The following is a 17442-nucleotide window of genomic DNA, read 5'->3' on the forward strand; positions in this document are numbered from 1 at the left end:
ATGGAGCTTATGCTTTTCTACATGGCTAGTTCTTAAAAGAGTTCACTGGATCATCGGACACCAGAATGTATTTTCATTAATTCAAAGAGCCTCCTAGTGATTAGACATAGTTTATCATGTCTTATGGAAGACAGTATAAATAAGAAGTGACTGGAAGCAGCCTCCAGGGCATCCAGCCATTCTGCTTCCTTATTATGGAGCTGAAGTTCTACCATACACAGTAGCTACTGTCCTCCAACCTTGTCAGTTATTTCAATCACTGAGTGAAGATGCTTAGCTGGCTGTGTGTGTGGGAACTGACCAGGATTGGTCTTGGAGGGTATATGCATAGAGTGGGCATTAGACGCCCCATTCGTCAGACATGCCCTGAGGTTTATAAAACCCATGTGCCATATGTGTTACCAGAGTGCCCCTGCAGGAATGGTTTGTTTGCTGAAATACAAAAGCCAGCGTTCCGTTACCGTAGGTGCTCAGCAACTAAGATGCTGGGGCCTGTTCCCAAGTTACAGCGTTACAGTTATACTGGGGAGACTGAAAATCTAAGTCTGTCAGAAACTCTTCCGTGTGTGTTTAATAACTTTCTTCTTTGCTAAATTTCCAATAATTAACATTTTCAACTCATTCTTTTCTACTTCCTTTGATTCACTCTTTGGAGTTATGAGGGAAATTAATTGATGTAGAGGGATGTAAAAGTGGTGATCCGTGAAATAGTTTTCTATATAAGCTACATGACTGCATTTTCTTGATATTTATGCAGACTATGACAGATTAAATATAGATTTTGGTGATTATTTTTAAGTAGTGCTTTCATATTTTCAAGGAATCCATTCCTCAATTAATGTCATTTTAGTCTTTTTTAAAATCTTGATAATGTATAGGTTTTATAAGGTATTTATATTGTATATGCATGCATATATGTATATGTACATATATGTATGTATATATCTATAGATACACATACACATATTTGTCTTTAGCAAGGTGTTCCCTTCAAGATTACATTATAAATGACAACATCTGAAAGTAAAGAAAAAATTAAAAAGATAAAAATGCATCTTTACCTGATGTGGAAATTTGGATGTACGTGTAGTGCTATCATGCTTTGATATCTATTAAGTCAATTACTGTGAAACACATTTATAACCATCATATGTAAAGCTAAAGCAGTTATTAAAGCATCACTTCCAAACATTGTCATTTTCCCTACTAATTTTCAGTAACTGACTTAAATTCTGCATACTGAGAGGCACACATGAAAATGTATACTTAATAATTAGCAGTTTTACTAAGGGAGATAACCTAGAAACATACATGCTCTCAAGTGATTCAATTTTAAAAGTTAATGTATTCCCTAAGCAGTCGTCTTTGCTAAGATGACTAGAGAGCTTTAGACGGCTCTAAGGCAATAATGAGATTGATTAGTTTTAATTACTATTGAAGGAACATTTTAACTCTCAAGACGTTATTCAGAAGCTACAGAGAGGGCTTCCCTGGTGGCGCAGTGGTTGAGAATCTGCCTGCCAATGCAGGGGACACGGGTTCGAGCCCTGGTCTGGGAAGAGCCCACATGCCGCGGAGCAACTAGGCCCGTAAGCCACAACTACTGAGCCTGCGCGTCTGGAGCCTGTGCTCAGCAACAAGAAAGGCCGCGATAGTGAGAGGCCCGTGCAATGCGATGAAGAGTGGCCCCCGCTCTCCACAACTAGAGAAAGCCCTCGCACAGAAACGAAGACCCAACACAGCCAAAATAAATAAATAAATAAATAATAATTAAAAAATAAAAAGCTACAGAGGCATACAGTATTTTTGTTTTATAAACAAAGTAAAGGAGGTACATAAATATGGCTAAATGGCAGAGCCAAGACCTGTTGTCCTATCAGATTTACCTATTAGAACACTGTAACTATTATTTTGCATTTTTCAAAGCAGAGACAAAAGTACTAAATTATTGAACCCTGTGATAAACAATGTATTTAGCAGGAAGTTAGGAATAGGATAGAATTTATCAACAGAAAGTAACTAACAGGCTGATCTTAAACATTAGCTTTGAGAAAGAATATGCAAAGGTATTTCTTTACAAATATTTGTACCATACATAGGTAACCATTCTGTATATAATTAATAAATTAAGTAAAATTATCCACTTAGTGGTTTGCCTAAGGATGCTGTATTAGTTCTAACATCATCTTGCTTTATTAGGGATTAACAGGACCTAATGGATCTCCTGGCTCCATTGGACCGAGAGGACAGAAAGTAAGTTAGCCACCTGGTATTAATTGCTGGTATTAATTAAGTGTGGAAGCATAATTTCATTGTGGTGTTTCCAAATCAACTAACAGATTAGTTGTGAAGTAGCTGAAATACACTTGTTCAACTAAAATCGTGTTTCAGTTGAATAAAATTACATCCGAAACACCAAGATGGAGTGTTGTAATGATCTCAATATTTACGCAGTTTGCATACTTACATATTCATTCTACTAAAAGCTAAGTACAATGGAGCTATTTTTATTTTTAGGGAGAACCTGGTGTGCCGGGACCTCGTGGATTTCCAGTAAGTAAATGTAAAGTGACGTGGTTGATAATCTCCTATCTTTAGGTAAAATTCTGCCACTGTGAAATTTTTCAATGTAGTTTTCTACATAATACACATCACAAAGGAGTTTACGACTTATCTGCTATGATAAGCATTCTGACTATGAGTAGAGAAATTTTAGAGCAATTTGAATGTATGGTGTAAAATACATACATCTGTTTGCAGGTGGCATTTCCCAATAGACATCTCCCTCTCTATCCCCACTGATGGAAAATGTTTCTTGCATAACAACAGCAAATCTAAGTATTCAGTGTTTAGACCTGGGCATCACCCCACTTTCTTCACAACTGGTTTTATCTCTAATGAAATATTGGCTGTCAGATATGTCAGATATCATCACCCACCTGGTTCCCTGGCAAGTCTTTTTCTACATTGCACAATCTGGCAGACTTGTGTTATTTCAGTCTACAAGAGAACTGGGGTCTCAGGCTGCTATCTTTTTTTTCTATTTTGCTCTTCATTCCTCTTTTATTCTTGTCATGAATCTGTATTTTTCCTCCTTGTTTTCTATTCTCACTGTTTTCTTTGCCTTATTTCAGTGTCTGTCAACTTTTCCATTATAAGTCTATTTGCAGAAGTGAATATCTTGCTGCCCTTTCTCCCATATTTTCAGGTCAGAGCTCAACATCTTATAGAGATGCCTTGTTTTTTTTTTTTTTTCAGGTTTAGTGAAATTTATCAAACCTCTAGGTCTCTGATAATGAAATAACTTATTGATTACTTTGGTATTGCCAAGCAGAACATTTATTCCCCAAATTGATCCACATATTAAAATGTTCAAATAGAAGTAATTTTTCAAAGAATGGCTTTAAAAAGTCCCACTTATCATTAAAACATGCTGGTCATGTGAAATTCATGCTTGTTGTGGCTGCCTAAATAATTAGAAATAATAATATCATTATCAGAGGATGTACACTGATTCCACTGGGTGCTTCATATAAGGATATTTTAGAAAAGGAGGTCTGGAAGTATAAGCTATCAGGAATACGGTATCAGAGACAGTTATGAATACAAGGGATTCAAGCCAACAGAGGAGAGGAAACCCAAGGCCGGGAGACTGACCCTGGAAAGCATAGAGAGAATAGGGGCTCTAGGTAGCTGATGCTCAGTTTTATTAGGTTCAACAAGCGTAGAATTAGAGCTTCTTATGTACTAGGCCCTGTGCTTGGAACTGAGGTTGCGAGGCTGCAGAAGGCGTGGTTTCAACCCTTGATTACATGCAGTTCAGCGTTGCTCAAGAGATAGAAAATGTAAAGGAGCGTGAGATGGGGTGACCAGCTCTAAAATAAAATTCAGCATACTAAATTAGGATCCATTGGAGGTTATTTCATGAGTGACACCGTTTCATTTTCAGTATCTCCTGGATTTGGTGTCTGGACATATAGCCCTACGTGTTGAAGGGTGTGTTTCTAAACCCGTTTCTTCTCCCCCGCCTCTCTGTGCTAAAGGGAGAGAACTTTAGGAAGTTCTCTCCTAAACTAGGGAGAGGAAGTTTGGGGAATTTCCAAATATCACATTATAAACTTTAAAGCAGTATTGTATTGCTTTTAGTGTAGGTTTCTTATAAAACACGACAAGTGATATCACTTATATGCAGAATTTAAAACATGATACAAGTGAACTCATTTACAGAACAGAAATAGGCCCACAGACATAGAAAACAAACTTATGGTTACTAAAGGGGGAAGCGGGAGAGGGATAAATTAGGAGTTTGGGATTAACGTATACAAACCACTAGATACAAAATAGAAAATCAACAAGGACCTACTGTAGAGCACAGGGAACTATATGCATCATCTTGTAATAGCCTACAATGGAAAAGAATATGAAAAAGTCTGGTTGTACCTCTTTGTGAGTAATGGTATTTTGGTTTTCTTTAAAAAAAGTTTGGAGAAAATATTACTGGTTAGCTTAGACATCAAAAGAATATTTGAGGAGCTGAAACAAATTTCTTCCTTTAGAAGTAGAGCTGTGTTTGCTTTTCTTTACCCAGTCCTTTCTGTAGAATGAACATCTTATGTTTATTTAGTGATAAACTTTATTGTTTATTTTTGAACTGAGTTATTTCTGCGTCTGTATTTACACTAAGTATGGGTCATGTACCGTAACAACTTTTATTTTAATCTTTTAGGGCCGTGGTATTCCTGGACCTCCTGTAAGTATTATCTCTTGGTTTGTTTTACATAGTCTACAAAAATGGCCCACTTCTCAGATCCCAACCCTAGGCTCCAGCTAACACTGTACCCAGTGGTGTTTATAGTGTCCTACCTGAATGATCTTAGGGGGCTACTATGACAGCACCCCTATTCTGCTAACAGTATTTTATTAATTTAAGGAATTTCTGTTAATTTAATTGATTTCTATTTAAGTAATTAAAATTTGGTCAAATGGGTCATCTCGTTGGAAACCAAAGCTAGCACAGATACATAATTCTAAGTCAGTTTATCGTATTTGATATCACTTGTCATAGATTGTAAAAACATCCGTAAATCACCGTGTCCCTTTAATTTGTTGACTGCAGGGTCCTCCTGGGGGAGCAGGGCTCCCCGGAGAGCTTGGCCGCGTTGGACCGATTGTGAGTACACACACACATACAGCGCATTGATAGACATTTGCTGATTTAACTGAAGATGTTACTAGGGAAGGCACATTGCCCTAACTGTATGCTTCCCCCTGCAAATCCAGGCAATGGCAGATGAATTTCCTTCCAGTTTATAATATTGATGAGGACCAGGGTAATAATGTTCCCTCGTTTTTGTAGAGTGATTTAAATTTTTTCCCCGAAGTTTTCAGCTAAACTTTTCTTCCCAACTTCTAGAATTAGTGATCAAGTCGAGAAGTGTCACCTTCGTTTTACAGACTCTCAGCCAGGATTGGGGTCCAGTGTCTTTTGTATTAGTCTCTCTGCAGGAAATGAAGTGAACAGTCTAAAATTACTACCAGGTACACTTATGTTAGGATCATGAAATCATAATCGAACTGACAGAACTTAACTTTAGTCCGTAAAGAGCTGAACTTCATGGAAGAAATTGCTGGTAGTGTGTTTGATGTTAATATTCAATAAATATTCAAAAAAGTTGAATCATTGATGTTATCTGAACGACAGATAATAGTAAATCCACTGAGAGTCTGTAGGTTCTCCTGTTTGACAAATTTATTTAGTGAATGATGAATGAATATGAAATGATTGTAAAATTGATTGTCAGATGCTTTTGACTTCTTATGAGAGAACATTAGGAAGGAAAAGTTGTGCCAGGAGTGAACTCTGGATATTAAGTCTAACTGGAATCCATTTTCATCTGAATGGCATATTTGAACTTAGCCATCTTGATCTTCTGTCCCAATTGCAAGAGCGTGCAGTGACAGACCGAGTGACAGCTTCTGGGTGAAGAGCCCCAGGGGTGGCTGGCCCTGCAGAGGTGACGACCTTCCCTGCTGCAGCTTCAGGCAGGCGCAAGCCTTCCTTGCTGCTGTTAGCTGGACGGCACTAGCAGTATTGGCTGTTCTGGTTCCCCTGAAAATCAACTAGAAAAATACGTAGTGTTTCCAGTTTGTTTGCAGAGTAGATTAAGTGATCATCCTATAGAGAAGAACTGGCTTTTTTCCCCAAGTCTCCCTCTGCCTTGTCTTATTACTTTGGTGAGACCGGAACTCCTTTATTCTTCTGGTTTTGTGGAGGTAATTGGATTGTGGGTCCCCTATCGATTTTGGTGGCAGGTCCATGCAGGCTGAGCTCTGCAGGGTTTCTAGGAATGTCAGTTTCTCATGCCTCACCAGTTTTATGCGCTATGTTTTGACATGTGTATAACCACTGTGTCACAATTTTCAAATAACTTAGGGTGACCCTGGGAGAAGAGGACCACCGGGCCCCCCTGGTCCCCCGGGACCCAGCGTAAGTTATTTGCAGCTTGAATTTCTCTGCGTCTGAGAGTTGGGATTAAAGAAACCTAAGAACCAAAAATGGAAGTACCTTTAAATCAAGTCATTGTCCTAAAATTCCAGAATGACTATGATTTTTTCACTTATTCAGAGCTGGTCTTTTTAGGCCAGAATAGTAGAGAAATCACAAGAATTTAAAAGATGGTTTTCACAGGGAATGGTTTACTCATTGTATTTGAAGTGCTTTGAGGGTTGTGATTTCTCAAATGTTCAAAACTTGGACATATAAAAGGAACATTTTCAAAGGAACTAGTTTTTACAAAGGATTTACACAGTTAAGTACTTTTTAAAATGCGGTTAATTAGGAGATTATCCTTATTTTTAATTTATGATTTAGAGTTCTCCATATTTTCTATTCTCTCATTTTATTTCCCTTCAATCCCCTGAAAGAAATAATCTACTGCAATTTAGTTTTCTCCAAACAGAATAGGCCAAGTCAAGTTTTTAGAATGTTAGCATATTATATGCTCTTTATTCCTTATAGGTTATTGAACAAATACATTGACTGTATTTTTGTCCAATGAACTTTCTGTTATTAGTAGTTTGAATGAAAATGTTTCACTATATTCTTAACTTTAGTATTTTCTTTACTTTAGGGAACAATTGGCTTTCATGATGGAGATCCATTGGTAAGACGTTTTCCTTTGAACAAAGTACAGTTTAGGTCAAAGACCAGGAATTCTCTTTAAAAGGTGAATTCTCTTTAAAATGACCTCACTGGAATATGCTGTATTTCTGTCTTTTACTTTACTCAGATAGCAGAGCAGTCGGCCGGACTGGTGACCTGGTCACTTGTGTACACTCAGAAAAACCATTTTTCATTATAGAAATATCTTTTTTTCCATAATCTTTTTACTTTATGACTAAGACATGCTTTTTTTTTTTTTTTAATTGAGGGGAGAATTTCTTAAATTTATTTATTTATTTATTTATTTATTTATTTATTTATTTTTGGCCGTGTTGGGTCTTCGTTTCTGTGCGAGGGCTTTCTCTAGTTGCGGCAAGTGGGGGCCACTCTTCATCGCGGTGCAGGGGCCTCTCACTGTCGCGGCCTCTCTTGTTGCAGAGCACAGGCTCCAGAGGCGCAGGCTCAGTAGTTGTGGCTCACGGGCCCAGTTGCTCTGCGGCATGTGGGATCTTCCCAGACCAGGGCTCGAACCCATGCCCCCTGCATTAGCAGACAGATTCTCAACCACTGCGCCACCAGGGAAGCCCTAAGACATGTTTTTTTTACCAGAGCACTGCAATGTTAGAAGATAGAAGTCAAATAATCCCCTCTGAGACTTGTTTTACTTGCAGACTGATATTCAAGTGATGTAGGGAAACTGCACTAAATGCAATTTTGGTCCATTTGTTGGGGGGACGTGACCCTTAGGACGGAGCTGTTGGAGTGGGGGGCAGGTGGGAGGGGACAAAGGTCAGGTCTTGGGACAGTGGCCTGTCTGCAATCATTTTATTTTTTTAACAAGTTAAATCTGAAGTAAATATGGCAAAATAGTAACATTCATTAAATCTGGGTGGCGGATACATGGGGAAAGGGTTTGTTATGTTCTCTGTACTTTTCTGTAAGCTAGGAATATTTCCGAGTTTAAAAATAAAAGAATAAAAAAGGAAAGGGGGTAGTCAGAGTTATTTAATGAATGTAATTGAATTGGGGTTCTGTAGCTGGAATCCTAAAAGACGTACCCTTTTGTCATAAAGTAGAAGCTCTGGTTTACTGTCTCTCTGTCTCTCTGGCAGTGTCCCCATTCCTGTCCACCGGGTCGCTCTGGATATCCAGGCCTGCCAGGCATGAGGGTAAGAGAATAATTTCCATGCTGGATTCTGTTTTCAAGAGTATTATCCACAGGAAAAGTAGAGCCTTTCCTTGAAGCACTGGCCTTTCTGGTGCAGAGTGCCCACTTTGACGGATTAGGCAAGTCTGTGTCGCTTATTCTGTGGTCCTTATACAGTCCTGGAGATTCCCGCTGGTACCCTGACAGACACAGATGCTTGATTATTCAGTGCTGTTCAGGGAAGAAATACCAGTGAAATGTATTGGACGGAGGGGCCCTACAACACCAAATGAAGGTTCAGAAGTTTGCTCCAGTGATGAGAGATGCGGGCCAGGGACCGTACACATAATGTATGTGAAACTGTCTTAGTTAAAAAGAATTGGAAAAACTGCAAAATAGAGAAGAAAAGAGACTTTCCAAAAGTGTTTTTCTCTCACTCTGCCATCATAACTACTTCAAAATTGCCCATAAAAATAAGAGAATAAATACCAAAAGCCGGGGTTAAATAGCTTTCTCTCTCTAGTCCAGACCAGGGAAGTTCTGCCAAAGACCTGAAAGGCTCCGAGGCCCTGGGTTTCCCACTGTGGTTTTCGTGGAGGTTAGCTTTGGTGGGTTCCCATAACTGCAGAAGACTTGGGCCTGGCTTGGTGTCTTGTTTTTCACAGAGACTTGCACCCTTGGTACAAGAAAGGTTCTGAGGGCGGCAGCTCTGACAGACTTAATTTCAGAATGTTTATTTGCCTCATGTCCCTGACCCAAAGCACACATATGCTTAGAACAGGTGGCTTGACAGTGAAAGATGGGGATTTCTGCTCATGCGCTGCAACCTTCATGGGCTGCTGCTTATAGCTTGTCACTGGCGCTTAAACTGTGTACAAGAAGAGGCAGAAAGTCGTGTGTCTGGGGAAGCCCTTCTTCTGCTTCTAGGAAGGAGATGGGCACAGAGGAAGCAGAGGGTTTTCAGGGGCGCCTCCAGAGAGCAGGGAGTAGCCCGTTGAGTGGGTCAGCCGTCACCTCTGGAGAGCGAGTTACTGATGCTGGAGAAGACGTCATGCCCTTCGCCCAACTGTGGGAGGGAGCTGAGGGGGGAGGGTTAGGGACCAGCTGGCAGTGAGTCATTGCCCAGTGTCTGAACTAGGTAACGGGGTGTTTGCTATTCTCGAAGAGTGTTTGTCTATTAACTGAAACTGATATTTATTATATACAGTGGTCATGTAGCCCACATGGTGTTATCAAGGTCTTCTAAGGCTGTCATTTCTCTGACATCACCTTTCTATTAGCAGCACATGGACATAGATTTTGGGGGAGCAAGGTCATTTTATGAGCCTTCTGACCACTTTCTGTGCCAAACTCAACACGTCTGTTTGTTTGTCTATTTATTTATTTCTGTACTTACGTACTTTTGCATTTGTTAGGGTCATAAAGGGGCTAAAGGAGAGATTGGTGAACCCGGAAGACAAGGTCACAAGGTAAGGACAATGAATATTTAGTGGGAAAATTGTGATTAGGAGGTTGTGATCACTTTCATTATAAAGAATTATAAGGAATAATCAAAGCATACTATTTTATCCTTCCTTTTCCAGTGATGATTAACAAGTTCTCAGTAGATGCGTCAATATTCTGATTAAGCATCATATTCTAACATTGTTCAGTTACAGAAGAAAAGAACAAAGAAAGCGCCATACACTTTCATTCTTTCCTGTATTGCTACCCCTTGCTTTCCTTTTCAAATCAGTCACACTCAGTTCTTTTCCTTGATGGTTTTGATAGTCAAATGTGATTCTAGCCGGTTGTTCCACTCCACTAAACAAAATTTTATGACAGGAGTAAAATTTTATGACAAGTGTTGCTGAGACTAGCAAACAGGGAAGTTGGAAATTGGCTCATAGCTTCTCATCTTAAGTTCTGAAATAGTTTATCTGTTTGTTTCTGACCTCATTTCAGTGTGACTTAGATTTTGAGTAATCTGGAAGTTAGCAATTGGCACTTATATTATTTTCTGGGTAGAAACTGAAATCCACAGCACAACTTGCATTGGGGCTGGCATGTCCTGCAGAAAAACCAAGGCTGAAATTTAAAGCAAGGTGACCTATTTGCTTTATCTTTTCATCCACTAGGATGAAATCGCTTTAGAGTAACTAAGAATTTGACTTCTTGTACGGTAGAATTTTAGTTCCGGTTAACTCCATAATATTTTACAAAGTCAAACTGTTCTTATCAATGCGGGTCTTCTAGACTTTGTTGAATATGTCCTTCTACACCTTTATTGGGTGGCAGAAGTCTTTTTCTTTAGAAGTTAAGAGCTTGAGAGGCAATTTATTAATACCTTCAGGCAGGCATTACTATTCCTTTTTTTTTGGCTGTGCCGCAGGGCTTGCAGGATCTTATTGCCCTGGCCAGGGATCGAACCTGGGCCCTCGGCAGTGAAAGCATAGAGTCCTAACCACTGGACCACCAGGGAATTCCCAGGCATTAATATTCTTGAACTCCTTAGGTAAAGCTGTTGAACAATCTCAGATAATGAGGATAAATAAGCCAATTTCCTGTACCTTATTACAGTGTGAACATTCATTTTAAAAGTCTTTTATTACTTAGGCTCTGAATAGTTAAGGCATTTTATTTATCTGGCATATAACAGCTGGGTTCTTGATGTCAAACTGGAGAAAATAGAAAAAAAAATCAAGTACTTTGAAAATTTCTCTGTGTGCTCATTCCTCCATTGCATTTTTCAATTTGTAATTTAAAAAAACCAACAAATATTTATTAAGTACCCATTATGTGCCAGAGTTTATTCTAAGCGCTAAGGGCGCAGAAATGAAAAAATGTCCAATATGGCTAAATTAAGTATGACATATCCATATAATAGAATATCATCTAACCACAAAAACAAGTGTGTAGGAATATTAAATCACACCAAATATTCAGGAGGTAATACGTATAATAAAGCAGATTTAGTAGACTTCTGCTATTTTTGATGCCCTACATCCCTTTCTCTTTTTTTGGGTGACCTCTTTTCTTTGGGGAACTTCCACTTCCCCATCCCATGGGTTTTGGGAATGGACCTGTCAGTCAGAGTGTCTCTCCTCTCTCCCACGAAACTAGCATTTTTTGAGACCTATACAAGTTAGTTATCTGGACTTTCAAATTTGGTTTGGTCTTCACTGGGGAACCTGCAATTTTTTTGGTGTGTTAGGTAACTGGGCAAAATTTTCATTAACAGTTGTTGAAAATTCCTTTAATTTATTTCACATGTTTATGTCACTTAAAACTTTCAGTGGTGTCTTTGAAAATCGACCTATGAAGATAAGATAGCTCCTTGGACAATGAATCTTGAAAAGGCTAATAGATGCTTTTAACTGTAGACTGAAAGCAGAAAGATGAAGAATTATGAGACTAGGGGCCTGAAGTTTGCTTTCAGATTCACAGTTCTGCCTTGAGTTTACTCTACAAATTAATTAATGAAGATTTTAAAAATTGTTTATAAAGATAAGAATGAATAGTCAAAAATCTTTCAGTAAAATGGTAATAAATTGCTATTCCTAAATTTGTCATTTAGCTTTGTGGTTATTGATTAGTTATTGTGTGCTATTCATCTGCTGGTGAAATATTTCAGTCAAATACATTACTCCAAGGTTTATCAAGAATCTATGGGAAAATACCCCAAAACCTGCTAATGAAAAATTACAGTCACTGTTGTTTTTGTACTTACATGGGGAAATACAAGTAGTATTTAATCATACGTATGTGTTGATTATCCGCTCCATGAACTAGCTTATTCACTGGCTTTCCTATCAGGACCACCTCCCTCCACTGTCAATCTTATGTTCTGATGGAATGTAATCTGAATATAATTATGAGACAAAGATCCACTCTGTAAGACTCTCAGAGTTCATTCAAAAATCAAGTGTAAATTATTTAGGTATAGCCTAGTTCTTTGCATTAGATGCCCAAATGTTCTATATTAATACTTCTACTAAATTTTTTGTATTTCTTTGTGGGTGTGTGTGTATGTGTATGTTTGTGTGCAAAAATCTCTATGTATAAAGTATAGCATGTGGAGTAAGAAAATGGGTGAATTGAAACATGTAATAAACAATAGAACTGGATTTTAATCTACCATTATGAACAAATATCAAAAACTAAGAATGTTTCTCATGATGAACTTCATAATTTAAGTTATTCATTACCATAGAAGATGTAGAACAGTATATCTATTGTGAAAATTAAAACCTTTGTCAGAGAGAAAATAACTTTTTTCCCAGAGTCCGTAAAGTAATCTTTCTGTAAGTAACAGTAGTTGGATTTCTGTTTAGAATATCCTAACATTTTAAAGTATATCAGAGATTATAAAATTAATATCAAAAAGTTAAACCAATAATTAGTTAAAAAACATAATGGAAGAAGATTCCATTGGCAATAGCCACCAGGTAGTCAAAATACTTTAGAACAAACTTAAGAAGTATTCAACAAAATGAAAAGAACAAAACTTTATTGGTGGAAAGAAAAAGAAAATGTTTTGACTAAATATGAAGATACACTGAGTTCCGAGATGGAAAGACTCAGTATTGTGAAGATTCTAACTCTCTCTATATAATCTATTAACTTAATGAAGTCCTAATACAAAGCAAGCAGTGTTTTGGTGAAGATCCGCCCAACAATTCCAAAGTTCATGTGGAAAGGTAAACATTTAAGAAAATCTGAAAATAAGAGTAACTATAAATGAAAAATAAAGGTAAAGGAATTCTCCCAACCTGAGATTAAAATGTATTATAGAATTTTGATAATTAAAATGTTGTGGTATTGACAACACCATACAGCAGACCAGTATAGCTGAATAGGAAGGAAGTCCAGAAACAAGTATATTTATCAATTTAACATACATTAAAGATGAATTTTTCAACCTGGGTGGAGAGAATCTATTATTCAATAAACGATATTGGATAGAGTGCCAGTTATCAGGAAAAAAAAAGATTTCTACTTTATATTTACATAAAAATAAACTACTGATAATTAAAAATTTCTATGTAAGAAATTATAAAATTACTAGAAGAAAAATATAGATGAATATTTATATATTTTGGAGGAGGCAGAGAAGGCTTTTCTGAGCAACATCAAAGGTAGAAGCCATGGAAGAAAAGACAGATTTAAATTTAAGTACAATTAAAAAAAAAACTGTACATGGTACAAAAACTGTAATGAAAAAGTTAAAATGAAAATCATAATTAAAAATATTATAGTTTAAGGAAAAGTTTGCATAGTGTGATCACACTTTCTTAATAATACACCCACAACACACATACTTAAAACATGAATGCATACACTCCCTCTCTCTCTCTCTCCCCCTCTTCCTCTTTCCCTCCCCTCCTCTCTCTCTCTTTAGAAAAGCTTTGAAAGGATAGCATCCAAAATGTTACTGGTGTTTATAGTGGAAAGGTGGGATTTGGGTGACTTTATTTATATACATCTCTGTATTTTCTGAATGTTCTGCAATTAATATGGACTACTCATATAAAATAATTTAAGAAAGTGTAGTAGACTAATTCAGGAGATGCCAGATGAACTTACCACGTGCCGAGTTAGACCGAGCCCATTTCAGTGTCCATTTGCTGGAATAGCATTTGATGCCCTTCTCTCTGTGGTTTTTCAGGGTGAAGAAGGAGACCAGGGCGAACTAGGAGAGGTTGGAGCTCAAGGACCTCCGGTGAAGTATTTTTAGAAACATATTTAACTATGTTGCCGGACCCCGGTGGTCTTTGGAGGATATCATTACTGCTTGCTGAACTTCTGGGGCTTGGGAGAGGATATGCCAAAATATTTCTGTAAAATTCACAGTTTTTCATTTTCTAAATATACAGCATCTGTCAAGGAACGCAAGATTTGTAAAAAGTATGCTTTTTGGAACACTTATGCACAAGCTCGGGAGACAATACGTGTCATTCTCATGTCTCTGCTATTGACCCAAATATTTCTGGAATTCTTTTTTGAATTACCTTCAGAGTCAGAAAATAAGCCCCACAAGAATGAGCAGCTTTAATCTGATTTGGCCAGATCTCACTTTGTGTCCTGAGCTGGATCACCCCGCCCATGTGTATTTCAGGCCATTCCTAACTGATCTACAGAGAACTGGGACTGACCTGGATGCAAAACAAGCAGTTGGCCATGGAGATGCCCCGTTTTCTCCAGTGAGAGCACAGGGAAATGACTGGCCTAGAGCTACTTTATCCTAAGCCATTGCGGACAGTCAGCAAGTTGCCCGGAAGTGGGTCCCCCGCTTTCCTGATGGGGCGTCTGCCCGCTGCTCCTCCCCAGGGGGCATCTCTACAGCATCTGCTTCTGGAGCCCTGCCTCTGTGGGTCCAGACAGTCAAGCATGACAACATTCAGTGTTGAAGGGGGTCCTAGGATCGACACCCTGCACCCTCATTTTGAGGATTACCCACTCCTGTGCCCGAGAAGGGAGGAGATGGGTTCCTCCTGCCCCAAATTGGAATTCAGAATGCCTTTTCTCGTAGAAACGGTGTAACGTAGAGTGATGGCAAGTGAATGACGGAGACCCCAGCTGCACTTATAGGAAGGAGCTTTTGTGGGCTGCCTGGGGACCTCTTGCCTTGGATGGCACACACCGGTGGGGAAAGATTAGTCCAAGGTTTAAAATCACGATCATGTGACCCGTAACCAAGTTACAAACCGTGAAGGAGGCAAAAGCGGCAGTGTATTCTGTGTGAGTTAAAAGTCAAATGCTCTATCGTCATTCTTTGATGCTCATGATACTTACTTTTTTGCCGTCAGTCATTGTTCCGATTCCAGATTTGTGTAAGTCTTCAGAATTTTTAAAAAGGGTTTTAACCATCGGAAGAATTCCTTTCGGATTTTTCTTCTAAACCAGGAAAGTTTGCCTGCAATACAATGTCACTTTTTCTCAGTGTTACCTTTGGTTATGATAACATCCTTCTTCTGGATCAGCTTTTGTGAGGACATCAAAGCATGTGTGCTTCAACTAGAAGAATTTACTTCTCTTTTTTTACATTTCCAGGGAGCTCAAGGTTTGAGAGGCATTACTGGCATAGCTGGAGCCAAAGGGGAAAAAGTAAGATCATGATGGTGATGACACACTACCAAACTGCATCAATGTTGAAGTTTTGGGCCACTTCAAATATCTCCTTATCTTTAACAACATCACTTTTTATTTCTTATTGGGTGCTTTGTAGATGTTTGGTTGGGTTCTTACTTTCTGTTATAAATGTAGACGATAGAAATGAGTCATACACAGGATACTTGTTATTATTATATATTTTAAATTCTTTTGGGTAAATAGGAGTAAGCAGGGCTGTTATGTCTGATCTCTTTTCTTTATCTGTAGTTGACACTGATAACTGCCACAGTACCTGGAGTGCCCGGCAAAGGCAGGAGGATGGAGAGGTGGAGCTGAGAAGGATGAGGCATTGCCCTTGGTGGGGTGGGGGAGGGCAGGGCAGGGATTGCTTGTCTGAGTGAATAGAAGAAGCAATAACAACGCAAGCTTGAACGTTCATGATGAGCTCAGAAATATTTTTCTTGCTGTGTGTGCGCGCGCGTGTGTGTGTGTGTGCGTGTGTGTATGTATGAGTGGAGGGCGTGTGTCTAGCTTCTCTCAGATGTTAAGGAAGTGGTCAGAACTTTTTAGAAAGTTTGTTAGGAAAGCCCCTTTGTAGGCTCCAGAAAATTAAGAACGGGGCTCTTTGCCCACCACCCCTCCAGACCCTCGCCTTATCCTCTGCAGAACCTCTGAGGCTAATTCATGTTGTTCTGCACAGAAGCACAGAGTCTTTCATTAGCAACCAGACAGGGATAATGGGCACATTGTAGGTACTCAGTAAATGAAATTCAACCTTTTTAAAAAAAAGATGCACATTTTTGTGGATCGAAGGAATTGCTTCATGAATAATTCCATCAATTTCATTTTTTCAGCCGCTTTCTCTGTCTCTCTAGGTTCTCTCTCTGTGCCTGTCTCCCTCTTCTGTTTCCTATAGAATTCTGTTTCTTTTCTAAAAACACTGTCTTTTTAAAAACATATTTTGCATTTCTGTATTCATGTTTCCTTAAGTAACATTCTGTGTGTACTCTTCTGTTATTAAATGATAAATCCCATTTATTTTGAAGTTGCTGATACCCAGGCCTTTGCTTTTTCTGGGTTTAAATCACTTCCTGAAATATGTGACCCTCACTTTGAAACCAATTACTGTTCTTGATAGGCTCTTTATTTGAGGCATTTTGCTACTTGGTGGTTTTCAAAATTTCTCATTTCCTCTGAGTTTTGTCAAATTGTTTTCAATAAAAAGAAAAAAGCTCTTCTGGTGAATTCAGACCTGCGGAGTGGTTACCTAGTAACAGCAGTTTGGGTCTGAGCTGGTGCTGAACAGCAATGAGAGAGAGAGAGAGAGAGAGAGAGAGAGAAAGGGACAGCAGCCAAGCCATTTCTATAACTCGAAGGCTGGCTCTGCTTCCACCAGGCAACGTGAGTGATGAATTCAAGGGCTTTTTCAGGTCTCCCAAACCTCTTCTTCACTGGTGGACGGAGAATGCCTTCTGCTGTATTCTAGTTTTAGGGATCAAAGACTTTCAAGGCTCTGTGGTGCCTCTGCTTCTTTCTTTGATTCTACCCATGTCTGAACCTTCTAGCAAAGGTTTTCTAATTTTTAATTCTTACTGCAGACACCGTCCACCTGGTTTTCTTGGCCTGACATCTACCCAATACCCTTTTGACTGTTTTCCATTTCTTTTATCATCTCCTCCTCTCAAGCCTGTTCGTTAGGAGACGGCTTGTTCACTTCAGGTGCCCGTCTGCTTTCTTGTTCACCTGGTAGATGAGAAAAAGTTTTAAACAGGGGGGTGTGTCTTGTCATGCAGCATATGTAGAGAGCACTAAAAACCCCATATTTTTGTTTTCAAATCACATTTTGATTCTTATAATGAAAATAGGGAGGCGATATGTACAATAGATAACAAAGACAGAGATAGTTTCATGATGATTAGATGTATAAAGCTCTGTAGTTTTTAGCCATCATCACTCGGCAGGGTAAATCTGTTGTGGAGAAAATAGATCAATTACTTTACACATACTGAACCTACCATCTATCCAGGATGGAAGAGGGGAT

General features: G+C 38.7%; 1 protein-coding gene across 1 annotated transcript in view; it reads left to right on the plus strand.

The window, feature by feature from the left end:
* Positions 1-17442, plus strand: part of COL9A1 (collagen type IX alpha 1 chain) — an 84677-nt gene that overhangs the window by 29265 nt on the left and 37970 nt on the right. The window contains exons 11-20 of the mRNA XM_057527924.1: positions 2200-2253; positions 2518-2553; positions 4727-4750; positions 5117-5170; positions 6434-6487; positions 7131-7163; positions 8275-8331; positions 9725-9778; positions 13957-14010; positions 15342-15395. Coding sequence (XP_057383907.1) covers positions 2200-2253; positions 2518-2553; positions 4727-4750; positions 5117-5170; positions 6434-6487; positions 7131-7163; positions 8275-8331; positions 9725-9778; positions 13957-14010; positions 15342-15395 — 474 coding nt within the window. The remainder of the gene's footprint in view (positions 1-2199; positions 2254-2517; positions 2554-4726; positions 4751-5116; positions 5171-6433; positions 6488-7130; positions 7164-8274; positions 8332-9724; positions 9779-13956; positions 14011-15341; positions 15396-17442) is intronic.

Source organism: Balaenoptera acutorostrata, chromosome 14, assembly GCF_949987535.1.
Source record: "Balaenoptera acutorostrata chromosome 14, mBalAcu1.1, whole genome shotgun sequence".
Lineage (NCBI taxonomy): Eukaryota > Metazoa > Chordata > Mammalia > Artiodactyla > Balaenopteridae > Balaenoptera > Balaenoptera acutorostrata.